We start from the raw sequence: 18,141 nt of genomic DNA on the forward strand, positions 1-18,141 counted from the left end.
TTCTTCCCCTTCCTAACAGTTACCCACCTGTCCCATCCCCCAGGCCCTGGGACCTCCACTTGTCCATGGTTCATAGCCATTATCTCCTCGTTCTCCCTGACCAGAAATGCATCCTGTAAATGCAGCTCTAATTGCCTGACCCGGGTCCTCAAACGCTGCAGCTCTAAACACTTGACACAGATGTGGGCCTTTGGGAGACGTGATGCCTCCAGGAACTCCCACATGTGATACCTAACACAGCTAAAGTGTCTCCCCATAGACCCTGCCATGTACCTGACCACCCTTGGAATTATATATACCGAAATGGAACACAGGAAAGATGGAACTAGTACCTTGCCTATGCCTGCTCTCGCCTAAGCCCAGGGAGCCAAAGCCCTTATAGCTCTCACTCTGCTCCCAACTCACTCCACTGCCCGCTCCCGACGCTGCCCGCTGTCTATTATTGCCTTCTTTTTATACCCCCCCCCCCGCTCTCCCTTCCCGACTAGCCCCTCGCCTAACTTCCGCTACGGAAAGAAAAAGTATTCAAAAAAACCCCACAAACTGGAAATACAGTCAAAAGCTTCCAAAGGAAAATCAAACACTCACCACAGCCACTAGGTATACTGCTCTGGAGAACAATGAGGTGGATCCATGGGTGAGTACCTGATTTATACCCCCCGCTCTCCCTTCCTGATGAGCGCCTTGCCTAACTTCTACTATCGGGGATAAGATTGCTTGGTTGTTTGTATAAATGCATCTTTAATTGAGTCATGGATATATTTATTTAATTAGTTGTCATGATATGACAAAAGGAGGGAATGTGAAGTTGTACGAATGACATAATGGCATGATGGGAAAATTGGTCAACTATTTGGTACAAAATAAGAAAAAGAGACTCTGCATAACATAAGACCAGAGAAGGTCAAGACCTGATAAGGCTGACTGTGCATAACCTAGGGCTGTATGAGTACGACAAGACAAGGTCAGGGATGAATTAGTCACCGACCTTCTGTGCTATCAAAGGACAAGATAAAGGTATGAATGATGAGATAAAGAGTTCTAGGAGATCAGCAGGTTGTACCATGATTTATGACATTGTTTATGACGCTACTACTAATCAAATTTCTGAATAAGGTCTGGTCATGCAAACTGATAATGATCATGTATAAATACTGAACTGATTCCTTATGTAAGCACGGTCTTGAGAAGGAATTAGCAAGTCGTACCGACAACTCTCCAAACTCAAGTTACTGCCAATACTGCATGCAGTCTTTGGTAAATAAAGACTAGTTATTTGGTCGGAACGAATTTTGTTGGGTCTATCTATCACAGTCGAGAAGCAGGAAAATTTCTTCTTTGACACAAAGGCAAGTCATTGAGGTAGAAGGATATCAAAAGGAAAATATGGTATATCAGTAGTGCTTAGCTCTGCACTGACAGGAGAGGTGAAGAGGAGAAAGAGAAGCAGCTGGAAAACACTCATGATCATAGCCATGCTGAGCTGGAAAGAGGAACTCTCCCAGAAAACAGAATTCAAGGCTACAAGATGCTGATCTGAAAACCTCAAAGAAAAACATTGCTAAATCAAAGAGAGGCTTCCTAAACTTAAAGGTAACTCGAGGTTGGTAACTATTTGTTGGATTTAGCTCAGAGGGGATTAAGGGTTATGGGGAGAGGGCGGGAATGTGGAACTGAACCACGACAGATCAGCCATGATCTTATTGAATGGCGGGGCAGGCTCGAAGGGCTGGATGGCCTACTCCTGCTCCTATTTCTTATGTTCTTATCCAGTTATACTGTATGGAATGTTGTTTTGGGACGCGAGTCATTTCTGAAATGTAGATAGATGGGAATTGGGTTAATTCCAGAGTATATCGTGTATGTTTGGCCAATATTATAGTTAAGTAGATCTCAGTCGTGTATTGTGAACTTTCTTATTGTGTGTTTTTACACGTTAGTTTATATTCTTTTACTTGAATGGGCACAACAAGACTGGACCCTTCCTGTCTGGCTTGCATGTATTTCTTCACATTACATCAAATTGAAAAAATACACTCTAAAGAAGCCAATGTTCCAAGTTACCCTTCTGGGTTTTGGGATGTCCTCACATTTAAAATCTTAAACTCTTAACAAAGGACATTACTCTGGTACATAAGTTTGGGATTTTTTTCTCTGCATCACATAATTAATAATCCCAATGATCAAGCACACAAGGATTGTGACAACTACTACACTGCAAACAACCTTCCACATACTATTATTGCCTTTTGGGGGCGCGTTCAATGGTACATAGACAGAAATTCTGGCTATGTTAGACATTGCAGAGGACTGATTGATCTTATCATATGCACAAAGAGCAAAGTAGATAGTTGTCCCATTCTGTAGTTCTGTATTTTCAGGAACAAACGTAACATTTTCCCTCAAACCAAATGGTTGTGGGTTCATATTGGTCAAGTTAACCAGTGTGGCTGTTGAGAAGTTGTCCCGTAGCCGTAGAAGGTTGTCACTCATTCTCATCTCATAGCGAGACGCTAAGGAACAAAGAAACAAAACAAATTAGAAGGAAATTAACTCATTTACAAAGGATCATAAAAACATAGGGGATCTTCAACTTTATAGATCGGATAGTACTTACTCCACCTAAATGCTGCTTGAATAAAGTTGAAAATATGACAGGAACAAAGGCTGTTTGGTCCATGGAGCCTGTTCTACCATTCAAACAAATCGTGGCTAATCATCTATCTCTTCGCCTTTTTCCTACACTATCCCCATACCCTTTGATATATTTAGTATCCAGAAATCAATTGATTTCTGTCTTTAACATGCTCAATGATTGAGCTTTCACTGCCCTCTTGGGTTGAGAATTCCAAGGGTGCACCACTCTTTGAGTGAAGAAATTCCTCCTCATTTCAGACGAGAGATGTAGGGCAGAATCCTCTGGGGGTGACGGGGGTCTTGGCCGCTTGCTGGAGAGCTACATCTTGTTCAACTCAGTGAGGGATTTCCCCTGGATTCAATGACCCCAGGTCTTGAAGTGACACTTTGATCCGTTACTCAGACTGTCCTTTGTTGGAAGTGATTTGAAGATTAGACAATGTATTGTGGTCCTGCCTCCTCAGTGGATAGCAATGTGCATTGGTGCTATGTGATGAAGAGCATTGATGCTCCATTGATGTCCTGACCTGCATTTATCCCTCCTCACCACCAAGACTGGTGCTCGAATTCACTGCTCTTTATCAGGCAATGCCACATACATCAGAATTCATACATTATATTGTATTCCTCAAAACAGAACATGAAGCCATTGGTCTATTTGATAACATGATGCGGGCATTTCTCCCATCTGGCTGCACTGATTTTTGAGCACAGTGGCTGGGAGATTTAAGTGGGTCCAGATTAGCACAATCCATGCAGGGGTCTGGCCCTGAGCGCATCTCCCAGCACTGGAATAGGCGCGGAGTTGCATTACATATACAGGGCTTCATTTCCATGTATTTTAAATTTCATGAGTGGACCCAGGACTAAGATCTCCAGGCCTGCGAGCCTCTCTGGCCCTGCCAGGATTATTTCACTCCAGAGGGGTTTACAGTAGCTCCCCACTTGCTAGAGGCCTGACCCTGCTGGAAAGAAGGGAGGAGAAATCAGGCCCCCCTCCACCCGAGAGTTGGGCGGTGGGCAATGCCCCTTGGGCATTGGCATCTTAGCAGTGCAAGCCTGGATGCCTGGTACTACTCAAGGGGCAAAGTACAAATTGCCACCTTGGCACTGCCCATCGGACATGGAGCAGTGCCAAGGGAACGGGGCCTAATAGGGGCAGGAACCTGGTAGAGGTGGGCTCGGGGGGGGTGGGGGGAGGGCTGATCAGTGAGGGTGTGAGTCCCACTGTCCTTCTGCAGTCAGGATTAGTGGGGGAGGAAGGAGCCCAGCGATTGGCCTGGCCGTCAGGGTGGGGTGGGCAGCTTGATGGGGTGGGGTTGGCACTATGGGGGTGGAGGGACATCGGAACTGCTGGTCAGGGGGAAATTTTGGGGGGGGGGGGTGCAGGAGAACGCTGCTGTGCAGAGTGGGGGAGTGATAGATGGAGGGGGAGTGCAAAGCTGAGCCCAAGCATGCTTGGGGGGCCAGCGATCGGCCTGTGTCAGGGAGGGAAAGGGGTGGAAGGGCCAACGATGCAGAGGCCGGATGATTAGGGCCACTGCATATGTGCCAATCTCAGCACTGACAGATTGGCGTGTACGCAGTGGTCCGCTCAGCGCTATGCAACTTAACTTTATTAGCAACTTAAATTCAGCAACAATTACCTGCTCCCTGATCATAATCTTCTCCTGGTGCCGTCCACTCCAGCTCAATTTCATTTTTGACTATTGTTGCTTGAAGGTCTGTGATTTTACACGGTGGTAAGTCAACAGGAGGTGTTCCTACAGGAACTGAAATTGTTCTTCCTGACTTCACCCTGCTGAAATCTCCACAATCAGTCTCAAGATCTTCCATGTTGACTGGAGGCCATGGTGGATTTGTTTGAATATTGCCTACATGAAAAGGAAGACGTGTCTCTCTTAGACCCAGATTACACTGACTCAACTGGCAATACCCTTCAACAAAAAGACTTGATCTACCAGACTTGCCTGCAATTTCCCCCAGGACAACCTTTGGCTTTGGCTAAACAATCTGAAGCTAAGAAAGGTAAATTTTAATGAAGCTAAACAGTTTGAGGGTCAGGCATTAAGAATGGGAGCGAGTCAAATGAATATATAAATTAGGAGCATGAGTAGGTCAGTCAAGTCTGTGCCACCATTCAATAAGATCATGTGGCTGATTTGTTTACAAGCTCAATTCCACATTCCCGCCTACCCTCAATAACCTTTCAGCCCCGATAACCTTTCACCCTCTTGCTTATTGAGAATCAATCTATCTCTGTTTTAAGAATATCGAAAACCTTGCTTGCACCACATTTTGAGGAAGAGAGTTCCAGAGACCCACAACTCTCAGGTAAATATTTCTCTTCTTCTCTGTCCTAAATGGGGAGTCACTTATTCTTAAACAATGTCCTCTACTTCTAGATTCTCTCATAAGTAAAACCATCCTCTCCATACCAATCCTGTCAAAGCCCCTCAGGATCTTAAATGTTTCAATCAAATCATTTCTTATTCTTCTAAACTCCAGCTGAACAAGCCTAGTCTGTCCAGACTCTCCTGACGGGACACCCTGCCCATTCCCAGGATTAGAATTTCCAAAGATACATAACCCTGTGAATAAGGAAATTTCTCCTAACTTTAGTCCAAATTGGCCAGTACCTTATCCTGAATTGATGACCTGTACTTTTCGATATCTCAGCCAGCAGCTAACCTAGCAAGGAGCATGTTTTCACAAATAGTTTTACACCTAAAAAGTTTTGTCTAACCATTCCGTTCAAAGTCTCTTCTCTCTCTGGAATTTATTATCCAGAGTCATAGCAGCAAAAATATTTCAAGCAAAAATATTTTGCTGCTATGACTCTGTAATTCTTTATAAAAGGAACAGAACATATGAGCCTCTCAGACAGTTCCACTGTGGTTGATTTGTTTGCAAGCTCAACTCCACATTTCCGCCTATCCCCGATCGCCTTTCACCCCCAATAAACTTTCACCCCCTTGCTTATTGAGAATCAATCTATCTCTGTCTTAAGAATATCGAAAACCTTGCTTGCACCACATTTTGAGGATGCAGAATGCTCTTATGAGACAAATTATATTTATTGTACAGTAAATGTTTAGAGTGGATTGTGTCCATTACTAACATTTAGGAACATGACACCAAATATGACTCCTGAGTCACTGCTATTCATTACAAAAGAACAAAGAAAATTACAACACAGGAACGGGCCCTTCGGCCCTCCAAGCCTGTACCGATCATGCTGCCCAACTGAACTAAAACCCCTTACCCTCCCGGTGACCATATCCCTCTATTCCCATCCTATTCAAGTACTTGTCCAGATGCCCCTTAAAACTCACCATTGTATCTGCTTCCACTACCTCCCCTAGCATCGAGTTCCAGGTACCCACCATCCTCTGTTTAAAAAAGTTGCCTCGTACATCGCCTTTAAACCTTGTCCCTCGTAACTTAAACCTATGCTCCCTAGTAATTGAACCTTCCACCCTGGGAGAAAGCTTCTGACTATCCACTCTGTCCATGACCCTCATAACCTTGAAGACTTCTATCAGATCACCCCTCAACTTCTGTTGTTCCAGTGAGAACAAACCAAGTTTCTCCAACCTCTCCTCATAGCTAATGCCCTCCATACCAGGCAACAATCTGGTAAATCTTTTCCGTACCTTCTGCACAGTTCAGAATTTGTTGGAACATCTCATTATAAATTAGAATAAGCTAGATGGCATTATATAGAATTAATTAATATTGGATTACAGTTGTTGGGCAGAGCCATAGAGATGATAGGGGTCTTAGCTCCTTGCTGGAGAACTGCTGAGGTCCTTGCATCTTCTTTTTCTGAGAAGGCCCAACAAATCTTGTGCCAACCAGGCATATAAATGGTCAGCAACAGCGGACATCTCCCACTCCCCAGATCAAAGGCTCTGACGTCACAGAACCCACTCCTGATAGCTGCTGGCCAGTCAGAGGCCGGCTGCTCTTCTAAGCTCAGCAGTGCCACTGGGAGGCAGTGGCTGCTGTCTATAAGATGATCAGCCAAGGCATAGATCAAGGAGGGACACAGACATAGGGATTTGATATGATTTATTATTGTCACATGTATTAGGATATAGTGAAATGTATTGTTTCTTGCACGCTATACACTGCTGCCTCACAGTGCCAGGGACCCGGGTTCGATTCCGGGTGACTGTGTGGAGTTTGCACGTTCTCCTTGTGTCCGCGTGTGTTTCCTCCGGGTGCTCAGGTTTCCTCTCACAGTCCAAAAATGTGCAGGTAAGGTTGACTGGCAAAGAACAAAGAACAGTACCGCACAGAACAGGCCCTTCGGCCCACCAAGCCTGCACTGATCGTGCTGTCCTACCTCGACCAACTGCCTGTATTCCTCTATACCCAGTCTGTTCATGTGTCTATTCAGATAAGTTTTAAATGTTGCTAACATGTTTGCCTCAACCACCACACTTGGCAGTGCATTCCAGGCTCCCACCACACTCTGTGTAAAAAACTTTCCCAACACATCCCTACTGAACCTTTCCCCCCTTACCTTGAACTTGTGCCCCCTTGCAATTGTCATTTCTGTCCTGGGAAAAAGCTGCCAGCTGTTCAGCTTCTCTATGTCCCCCACAATTTTATAAACTTCTATCAGGTCACCCCTCAGCCTCCATCTTTACAATGAGAACAATCCGAGTTTATTCAATCCCTCCTCATAGCTAATACCCTTCATACCAGGCAACCACCAATGCCTCTGCTTTCTCAGAAGACAGAGGAAATTTGGCATGTCAGCTACAATTCTAACCTACTTTTACAGATGCACCACAGGAAGCATTCTTTCTGGTTGTATCACAGCTCAGTATGGCTCCTGCTCTGCCAAGACCGCAAGAAACTACAAAAGGTCGTGAATGTAGCCGAATCCATCACACAAACCAACCTCCCATTTATTGACTCTGTCAACACTTCCCGATGCTTCGGCAAAGCAGCCAGCATAATTAAGGACCCCATGCACCCTGGACATTTTCTCTTCCACCTTCTTCCTTTGGGAAAAAGATACAACCTTTGAATGGACTTACCTTGCATTAAGTTGATCTTTCTCTACACTCTAGTTGTAATTTTAACACTGCATTCTGCACTATCTCATTTCCTTCTCTACAAATGGTACGTTTTCTCTGTGTAGCACACAAGAAACAATACTTTTCACTGCATGTTAATACATATGACATGTTAATACATTTGACACAGTAGCACAGTGGTTAGCACTGCCGCTTCACAGCTCCAGGGATCTGGGTTTGATTCCTGGCTTGGGTCATTGTTTGCACATTCACTTTTTGTCTGCATGGGTTTCGTCTGGGTGCTCCGGTTTCCTTCCAATGTCCAAAGATGTGCAGGTTAGGTTGATGGGCCATGCTAAAATTGCCCTTAGTGTCCTGAGATACGTAGGAGGGATTAGCTGTTAAAATGTGTAGGGATATGGGGGTAGGGCCTAGATGGGATTGTGTTCGGTGCAGACTCAATGGACCAGGTGGCCTCTTTCTGCATTGTATGGTTTCTATGATTTCTATGTGACAATAATAAATCAAATCAAAGTCCTGGTAAATAAAGTGGTAAATGTGGGGTCACTTTCAACATTTAAGAAAAACTTGGACGGGTTCATGGATGAGAGGGGTGTGGAGGGATATGGTTCAAGTGCAGGTCAGTGGGACTAGGCAAAAAATGGTTCGGCACAGACAAGAAGGGCCAAAAGGCCTGTTTCTGAGCTGTAATTTTCTATGGTTTATGGTTTCTATGGTCAACCTTTTCTGCACTCCCTCCAAAGCCTTCACATCCTTCTGGTAGTATGGTGACCAGAATTGGACACAGTATTCCAAATGTGTCTTAACCAACATTTTATATAACTGTAACATAATTTGCCAACTTTTATACTCAATGTCCCATCTGATGAAGTCAAGCATGCCATATGCTTTCTTCACCACCTTTTCCACCTGTGCTGCCACTTTTCAGGATCTGTGGTCCTGTATTCCCAGATCTCTCTGTGTGTCTATGCTCCTGATGTTTCTGCCATTTATTTTGTAGCTCCCACCTGAATTGGATCCACTAAAATGCATCACCTCGCATTTGTCTGGATTAAATTCCATCTGCCATTTCTCCACCCAATTTTCCAGCATATCTATATCCTGCTATATTCTCTGACAATCTTCATCACTATCTGCAACTCCATCAATCTTAGTATCATCCACAAACTTGCTAATCAGACCAACTACGTTTTCATCCAAGTCATTTATATATGTTACAAACAACAGAGCTCCCAGCACAGATCCTTGAGGAATACTACTGGTTACAGACCTCCATTCCACTGCTACTCTCTGTTTTCTATGGTCAAGTCAGTTCTGAATCCATCTAACTAGTTCACCCCTGATCCCGTGTAATTTAACCTTTCGCACCAGCCTGCAATGAGGGATCTTGTCAAATGCCTTACTAAAGTCCATGTAGACAACATCCACAGCCCAAAGTGAACTGGTGCAGTAACAATAATCTCTCCCTCAATGTCAACAAAAAAAAGATTGTCATCGACTTCAGGAAGTGTAAAGGAGAACATGTCCTTGTCTACATCAATGGAGATGAAGCGGAAAGAGTCAAGAGCTTCAAGTTTTTAGGTGTCCAGATCACCAACAACCTCTCCTGGTACCCCCATGCCAACACTATAGTTAAGAAAGCCAGCAATGCCTCTACTTTCTCAGAAGACTAGGAAGTTTGGTGTGTCAGCTGCGGCTCTCACCAACTTTTGCAGATGCACCATAGAAAGCATTTTTCCTGGTTGTTTCACAGTTTGGTATAGCTCCTGCTCTGCCCAAGACCACAAGGAACTACAAAAGTTTGTAAACGTAGCCCAATCCATCATGCAAACCAACCTCCCATCCGTTGGCTCCATCTATACTTCCCGCTGCATTGGCAAAGCAGCCAGCATAATTAAGGGCCCCATGCACCCCGGACATTCTCTCTCCCACCTTCTCCCATCGGGAAAAAGATACAAAAGTGTGAGGTCACGTACCAACTGACTCAAGAACAGCTTCTTCTCTGCTGCTGTCAGACTTCTAAATGGACCTACCCCGCATTAAGTTGATCTTTCTCTACACCCTATCTCTGACTGTAACTGTCTCGTTTCCTTCTCTAAGAACGGTATGCTTTGTCTGTATAGCGCATAAGAAATAATACTTTTCACGGTATGTTAACACATGTGACAATAAATCAAATCAAAAATCAAATAAATAATTTTTGTCACTTCCTCAAAAATCTCAATCAAATTAGTGAGACATGACCTCCCTCATACAAAACCATGCTGTTTGACGCTAATAAGACCATTCAGTTCCAAATGTGTATAGATCCTATCCCTAAGAATCTTCTCCAACAATTTCACTGTCACTAACATCAAGCTCACTGGCCTATAATTAGCCAGATTATCCTTGCTACTTTCTTAAATAACAGGACAACACTGGCTATCCTCCAATTCTCTGGGACCTCACACAATACATGTGTAAAATGCCTTGGGATTCTCCTTAATCCTGCCTGCCTCAGACATTATGTGTCCCCTTTTTAACCTCCCTTTTTGAATTATTTTCTACTTTCCTTGTATTCTTCAAGTGCTTCATCTGTTTTTAGTTGCCTGGACCTTATGTATGCATCCTTTTTCTTTTTGACTGGACTCACAATTTCTCTGGTCATCCACGGTTCTTGCAAATTGCCTTTCTTGCCCTTACTTTTTACAGGCCATGATAAAATTGCCTCTTAATGTCAGGAGGACTAGCAGGGTAAATATGTAGAGTTACAGGGATAGGGCCTAGGTGGGATTGTTGTCGGTGCTAGCTCGATGGTTTGTATGGCCTTCTATTGCACTGTAGAGATTGTAAAGCATACCATACATAGAGAAGGAAAGGAAAGTTTGTGGAATATAGTGTTATGGTCATAGCTAGGGTGCAGATGAAGATCAACTTAATATGAGGTAGGTCCATTCAAAAATCTGATAGCAACAGGGAATATGCTGTTCTTGAGTCCGTTGGTACATGTCCTCAGACCGTTGTATAATTTCCCTGACGGAAGAAGGTGGAAGAGGGAATGTCTAGGGTGTGTGGGGTCTTTGATTATGCTGGCTGTTTTTCTGAGGCAGCAGGAAACGTAGACAGTATCAATAGATGGGGGGCTGGTTTGAGTGATGGAGTGGGCTTCGATCACGACACTTTAGTTTTTTGCGGTCTTGAACAAAGCAGGAACCATACCAAATTGTGATACATCTAGAAAGAATGCTTTCTATGGTGCATCTGTAAAAGTGGGTGAGAGTTGTGGCTGACACGCCAAATTTCCTTAACCTCTTGAGAAAGTAGAGGTGTTGGTGGGTGTCAGCATGGAGGGACCAGGACAGGTTGTTGGTGACCTGGACACCGAGAAACTTAAAGCTCTAGAGCCTTTCTACTTCGTCCCCATCGATGTAGACAGAGGCGTATTCTCCTTTATGCTTCCTGAAGTCGATGACAATCTCCTTCATTTTGTTGACAATGAGAGAGAGATTATTGTCGTTGGACCAGTTCACCAGATTCTCAATCTCATTCCTGTGCTCCGCCTCGTCATTATTTAAGATCCGGCCCACAATCTGAAAATCCGGTTGGAGAGGAATTTGGGATGTTTGGAAGGGAGTGGCAGGCTGTGGGTCTCAGGAAGGGGGTGATGGGGGTTAGTAGCAAGGACAGGTTGTGGTTGTAACCGGACACTCTATTTCCCGATGCTTGATCCCTTGATGATGTACTATGTGCCTTTGAAACAGGGAAAAAATCTTAACATGTGCATATTTGTATATGCTCAGGAAGTGGACAATGCTGACTGGCTTTCGAGATATCAGATAGTGACAAAAGAAACACCGGGCCGGGGCGCACGGTGGCACAGTGGTTAGCACTGTTGCCGCCCAACATCAGGAACCAAGGTTCGACTCCAGCCTCGGATCACTGTCTATGTGGGGTTTGCATGTTCTCCCTGTGTCTGTGTCGGTTTCCTCTGGGTGCTCCAGTTTCCTCTTTGTTGTGCTGAACATGATGCCAAATTAAACTAATCCCTTCTGCTTGCCCTTGGTCCACATCCCTCTATTTATTGCATATTCATGTGCTTATCTAAAAGCCCATTAAACACCCCTATCGTATCTCCCTCCACCACCACCCCTGGCAGCACATTCCAGACGCCTACCACTCTCTGTGTTAAAAACTTGCCCCTCACATCTCCTTTGAACTTTCCCCCCTCACCTTAAATGCCTGCCCCTTAGTATTTGACATTTTGATTCTAGGAAATAGGATTGACAGTCAGAATCTATCTGTGCCTCTCGTAATTCTATAGATTTCTATCAGGTCTCCCCTCAGCCTTCTCTGCTCCAGAGAAAACAACCCAGTTTGTCCAGCCTCTCCTTATAACTCATACCCTCAAATCCAGGCAGCATCCTGGTAAACCCCTTTACACCCTCTCCAAAGCCTCGACATCCTTCCTGTAATATGGCAACCAGAATTGAATGCAGTACTCTAAGTGCGGCTCAACCAAAGCTTTATAAAGCTGAACATGAAATCCTGGTGCTTGTACTCAATGCCCTGACCAAGAAATAAAGGCAAGAATTCCATGTGCCTTCTTTATCACTCTATCTCCTTGTGTGGCAACTCTTCAGGGAGTTATGGACTTTAAAGTTAACATTTATTTATTCATGTCACGAGTAGGCTTACATTAACACTACAATGAAGTTACTTTGAAATTCCCCTAGTCACCACACTCCAGCGCCTGTTCCGGTATACTGAGGGAGAATTTAGCATGGCCAATAAACCTAACCATCATGTCTTTTGGACTTTGGGAGGAAACTGGAGCACGCAAAGGAAACCCACACAGACACGGGGAGAACATGCAGACTCCACACAGACAGTGACCCAAGGCTGGTATCGAGCCCAGGTCTCCTGCATTGTGAGGCAGCAGTGCTACCATTGTGTCACCATGCTACCCTAGATTAAATCCATCTGCTATTTTTCTGCCCGTATCTGCTACTGGTCTACATCCCCCTGTATCCTTTGACAACTATCCACAACTCCACCTATCTTTGTGCTGTCTGCAAACTTACTAACCCACCCACCTACGTTTTATCCAAGTCATTTATATATATCACAAACAGCAGAGGTCCCAGCACAGATCTCTGTGGAACAACACTACAAAAAACAAAGAACAACCCAGCACGGGAAACAGGCCCTTTGGCCTAACGAGCCTGCGCCGCCATTTCAAAAAAGCATTTTCCTACACCTACCCTGCCCTGTGTGTGTGTGAATGGTACCCCTAATGTAGCCAGATTCAGGGGAGAATAGTGTAGGGTCAATTTGGTACACCAATCAGCCTAAGAGCACATCTTTGGGGCGTGGGAGGAAACCGGAGCACCCGGAGGAAACCCAAGCAACCACAGGGAGAATGCGCAAACTCCCACAGACACAGGCCCAAATCCATGTATCTGCACAGCTAGCAGTGATAGTCACTGAGCTGTTTTGGTGCCTGTCTGCTGGTCCAGGATTAAGCATACACAACAACACGAAATACTAGGCCACTCTCAAAACCTCCAAGAGCAGCCCACGAATGACCCACCGTGTGCATGCCCCTCGTTTGACAACAAGGTGGACCGACACCTGTGGATTAAAGGAGACAAAACATTAACATGTAATTCTACATTTCCAGTGTCGTCCCGAGGCTCTTACCCTTTTTAATACCGTCTACTATAACCCTCCATCCCTGTTTCGCTCATGTGTCTATCTAAGTAAACTTTAAACAAGTCCAACGTGCCTGCCTCCACCACCTTACTTGGTAGCACGTTCCATACCCCCACGACCCTCTGCGTGAAAAACCCTCCTCTAGTATCCAATCACTAATCACGGACCTCCAGCCAGAAAAACACTCTTCCACCACTACTCTCTGGCTTCTATGGGCAAGCCAGTTCTGAATGCAAGCAGCCAAGTCACCATGGATCCCATGCATTTTAATCTTCTGGATGAGCCTACCACGAGGAACCTTGTCGAATGCCTTACTAAAGCTGTGTAGACAACATCCACTGCTCTACCTTCATTGACCACCTTCGTCACAGCCTCGAAAAAAATCAATCAAGTTAGTAAGACATGACCCTGGCATAAAGTCATGCTGACTTTCCCTAAATAGGCCACGCTTTTCCAAATGCAAGTAAATCCTACCCCTAAGAATCCTCTCCAATAACTGCCCAACCACCGATGTGAGACTCATCGGTCTATAATTTCCTGGATTATCCCTTTCTCCTCAACACCACTCCTTTCTTGAACAGAAGAACAACATTAGCTACTCGCCGCTCCTCTGGGAGTTCTCCAGTGGATAGCAAGGTTACAAAGATCTTTGTCAGGGTCCCAGCAATCATCTCTCTTGTCCCTCTACCTGGGATAGATCCCATCAGACCCTGGGAACTTATCTTATGCTCTTCAAGAAACTCAACACCACTTCTTTCTTGATCTCCAAATGCCCTGGTGTATTAGTGTGCTCCACACTAATCTTACTGTCCTCCACGTCCTTCTCCTTGGTGAATGTTGACACAAATTACTCATTGATGATCTCACCCACCTCCTCTGCCTCCAAGCACAAGTTTCCTCCTTTATCCTTGAGTGGTCCTTCCCTCTCCCGAGTTATCCTGTTGTTTTTTTTAATGTATTTCTTACCATTTTCCGTGTATCCTGGTATGTAAAAGGCATGTGTTCCTGTTCGGATTGCCATCTTTGTAGCCCCTTCCTTTCCCTCGACACGTACTTTAAAGTTGTATCTTCCACTTCCAGAAAAATTATGGAAGTATTTGGTGTAGATACCATCATTCTTGACAATATCAGCACCTGAATGGCAAGGAAGGGTCAACAGTTCGTCACTGAGAAGGGCACAGAAAAGTAATGATACTCTACTTGGGTTAGCACTTCTTAAATCCTTCAACGTAAAGGCACTGACTCTCACTATATAATTAAGTGCAAGATAAAATGATTGGGGGGAACTAATTTCAAATCTTAAAATGTATTTCATCGATGAATTGCCATTAATGTAATTCATTGATCCTGTACACGTTGTCGCATCATATATTGATTAAAAAAATAAGAATCTTGAGTGTAAAAATTGAGCTGTGTCGTTGTTTGGGCAGAGTGATCACAATTTGTGACCTTCTCATGCCATGATGCCAGTAGGTAACACATGAATCTCACACTGCCACCTCATTACAGACAGACTATAAGGCCGAGTGCCTAATATACTGCGGGCTGCCTCTAGGTTCAGCAGGACGCCAGGCAGTGACACAGCTATCTTCTCAAAGGAAGTCTGTCCCTCTGGGTATAAAAGTAGGTCACTTATCAAGGGTCTTTGTGTTTAAGGTAAGATGGGAGCAGAAACTGTCAGGTATGGGCACAAACGAAAAGTGGAGCTTTTTCAAGGAACAAATACTGCGTATCCTTGATAGGTATGTCCCTGGCAGGCAGCAAGGAAATGGCCGAGTGAGGGAACCATGGTTCACTAAGGAGGTTGAATGTCTTGTCAAGAGGAAAAAGGAAGCGTATGTAAGGATGAAAAAACAAGGTTCAGTTGGGTCGCTTCAGTGTTACAAGATAGCTAGGAATGAGTTAAAGAAAGGGCTTAAGAGAGCTAGGAGGGGTCATGAGAAGTCCTTGATGGGTCGGATAAAAGAAAACCCCAAGGCTTTTTCTTCTTATGTGAGAAATAAAAGAATGACCAGGGTGAGGTTAGGGCCAATCAAGGGTAGTAGTGGAAACTTGTGCATGGAGTCAGAAGAGATAGGTGGGGCGGTTGAATGAATATTTTTCTTCAGTGTTCACTAAGGAGAGGGACCATGTTTTTCAGGAGGAGTGCATGATACAGGCTGATAGGATGGAGGAGGTAGATGTTCTGAGGGAAGATGTATTAGCAATATTGAAAAACCTGAGTGTGGATAAGTCCCCTGCGCCAGATGGGATACATCCTAGGATACTTTGGGAGGCAAGGGATGAGATTGTGGAGCCTTTAGCTTTGATCTTTGGGTCCTCACTGTCCACAAGGATAGTGCTAGAGGACTGGACGGTGGCAAATGTTGTTTCTCTTTTCAAGAAAGGAAGTAGGAGTGACCCTGGTAACTATAGGTCAGTTAGTCTTACTCTGATGGTTGGTAAGTTAATGGAAAGGGCCCTGAGAGATAGGATTTATGACCATTTGGAAAGATTCAGTTTAATCCGGGATAGTCAGCACGGTTTCATGAGGGGTAAGTCCTGCCTCACAAATTTGATTGAGGAGGTAACTAAGTGTGTGGACGAAGGTAGTGCTGTTGATGTCATATACATGGATTTTAGTAAGGCATTTGATAAGGTTCCCCATGGTAGGCTCATGAAGAAGATAAGGAGGTGTGGGATAGAAGGAAATTTGGCCAATTGGATAAGTAGCTGGCTGTATCATAGAAGACAGAGGGTGGTGGTGGAGGGAAAATTTTCAGACTCGAGGCCAGTTACCAGCGGTGTACCACAGGGGTCAGTGCTGGGTCCTCTGCTTTTTGTGATTTTTATCAATGACTTGGAAGAAGGAGCTGAAGGGTGGGTTAGTAAATTTGCTGACAACACCAGGATTGGTGGAGTAGTGGATGAGGTGAAGGGCTCTTGCAGGCTGCAAACAGACATTGATAGGGCGCAGAGCTGGGCCGAAAAGTGACAGATGGAGTTCAACCCTGATAAGTGTGAGGTGATTCATTTTGGTAGGACAAACTTGAATGCGGATTACAGGGTCAATGGCAGGGTTCTAAGGAATGTGGAGGAACAGAGAGATCTTGGGATTCATATCCACAGATCTCTGAAGGTTGCCACTCAAGTGGATAGAGCCGTGAAGAAGGCTTATAGTGTGTTAGCATTTATTAACAGGGGGTTTGAGTTTAAGAGCTGTGGGGTTATGCTGCAACTGTACCGGACATTGGTGAGACCACATTTGGAATATTGCGTTCAGTTCTGGTCACCTCATTATAAGAAGGATGTAGAGGCATTGGAGAGAGTGCAGAGGAGATTTACCAGGATGCTGCCTGGTTTGGAGGGTAGGTCTTATGAGGAAAGGTTGAGGGAGCTGGGGCTTTTCTCTTTGGAGTGGAGGAGGATGAGAGGCGACTTAATAGAGGTTAATAAGATGATGAGAGGGATTGATAGAGTGGACGTGCAGAGACTATTTCCTCAGGTGGATGTAGCTGTTACTAGGAGGCTTAACTATAAGGTTCATGGTGAGAGATATAGGAGGGATGCCTGAGGTAGATGCTTTACTCAGAGTGGTTGGAGTGTGGAATAGACTGCCTGCTGTGATAGTGGAGTCGGACATTTAGGAACTTTCAAGCGGTTATTGGATAGGCACATGGAGCACTCCAGAATTATAGTGAGGGAATAGCTTGATCTTGGGATTGGACATAGCTTGGTACAACATTGAGGGCCAAAGGGACTGTGCTGTACTGTGCTGTAATGTTCTATATTTCTATGTTTCTATGTTCTATTTATTAAAGGGAATTTGCCTGGAGAGATTATGAGTTAGTACCTAGCTTGCACTGGGGATTTAGCATTTGTATAAGACATTGCCAGTCAATGTGTAATTATCAGAGTTTGGGGATTGTTGTAAGAATTCAGAAGTGACATAATTGGCCCATGTTTGTGGTTTCCTGTAAGGATCAATTTGTTCATAAGAAACCAGTTTTAGGATTAAAGTAATTGGCTTAAGAACAGTTTTTGTCAGGAAGCTGCTTTCAACTAGAGAAAAAGAGAAAAACACTTTGCGAGTAGCTAGAAATCACAGAATAGCCCGTTTCTGTGCTGTATATCTCTATGATTGTATGACTTTATACAGTTACAGCAGTTAAGGTAGACTGGGAAATTAGGGCTGAATCTTTAATGCTGCAAAGGGATTTTGCATATACATTAGATCAATAGATCTCAACAAGCTTCCTTGTTGAGCAGGTGGAGGCTCAGATGGAAAAGTGGTCAGTGGGGGTTTTCAACCCTGCTTAACCCAGACTGTTGTTGTAAGTTCCGAGGTGTAGACTATCTACCTGTAAGCCGCAGGTGTGACCATTCTCTTTGGTGAACAATAAAAGGTGTTTGGTGATGGGAAACTGGACTTTGGCTCAATTACCGCAATTAGTCAATCTGATTCTAAATTAAAAACTGGAAGAACTTTGGGATTCAAAAGACCAGGGTCAAGGAACTAAGAAGCCCCAGAATGTCTGACGATTCACAGCCATGCTTTAAATACTGCAATGTTGAGTATTAAATTGATACAATGAACCTTGTTAGTTTGCATTCAGTATTAGTGATTGAATAAGGTTATTCCCTAACAAGAATTATCTTACTCTGGCGTTTAGTATAAAGTCCAAATCGCTTGTTTGGCAAAATGGTTTATGTAATGGAAGCTAAAATTGAATATATCCACATTTCAAATATCTACAATTTAAATACACATTCAATTTCA

At 44.2% G+C, this 18,141-nt stretch overlaps 1 protein-coding gene across 1 annotated transcript in view; it reads right to left on the reverse strand.

The window, feature by feature from the left end:
• Window positions 1–1,774: 1,774 nt before the first annotated feature.
• LOC145347585 (calcium-activated chloride channel regulator 3A-1-like) overlaps window positions 1,775–18,141 on the reverse strand; it is a 41,725-nt gene continuing 25,358 nt past the window's right edge. Inside the window, exons 12-14 of the mRNA XM_080195170.1 lie at window positions 14,349–14,516; window positions 4,284–4,511; window positions 1,775–2,513 (exon numbers count right to left, since the gene is read on the reverse strand). Of these exons, the coding sequence (XP_080051296.1) occupies window positions 2,122–2,513; window positions 4,284–4,511; window positions 14,349–14,516 (788 nt within the window). The 3' untranslated portion in view covers window positions 1,775–2,121. The remainder of the gene's footprint in view (window positions 2,514–4,283; window positions 4,512–14,348; window positions 14,517–18,141) is intronic.

This window comes from Carcharhinus amblyrhynchos, chromosome 9 (assembly GCF_965287045.1).
Source record: "Carcharhinus amblyrhynchos chromosome 9, sCarAmb.v2.hapA, whole genome shotgun sequence".
NCBI lineage: Eukaryota > Metazoa > Chordata > Chondrichthyes > Carcharhiniformes > Carcharhinidae > Carcharhinus > Carcharhinus amblyrhynchos.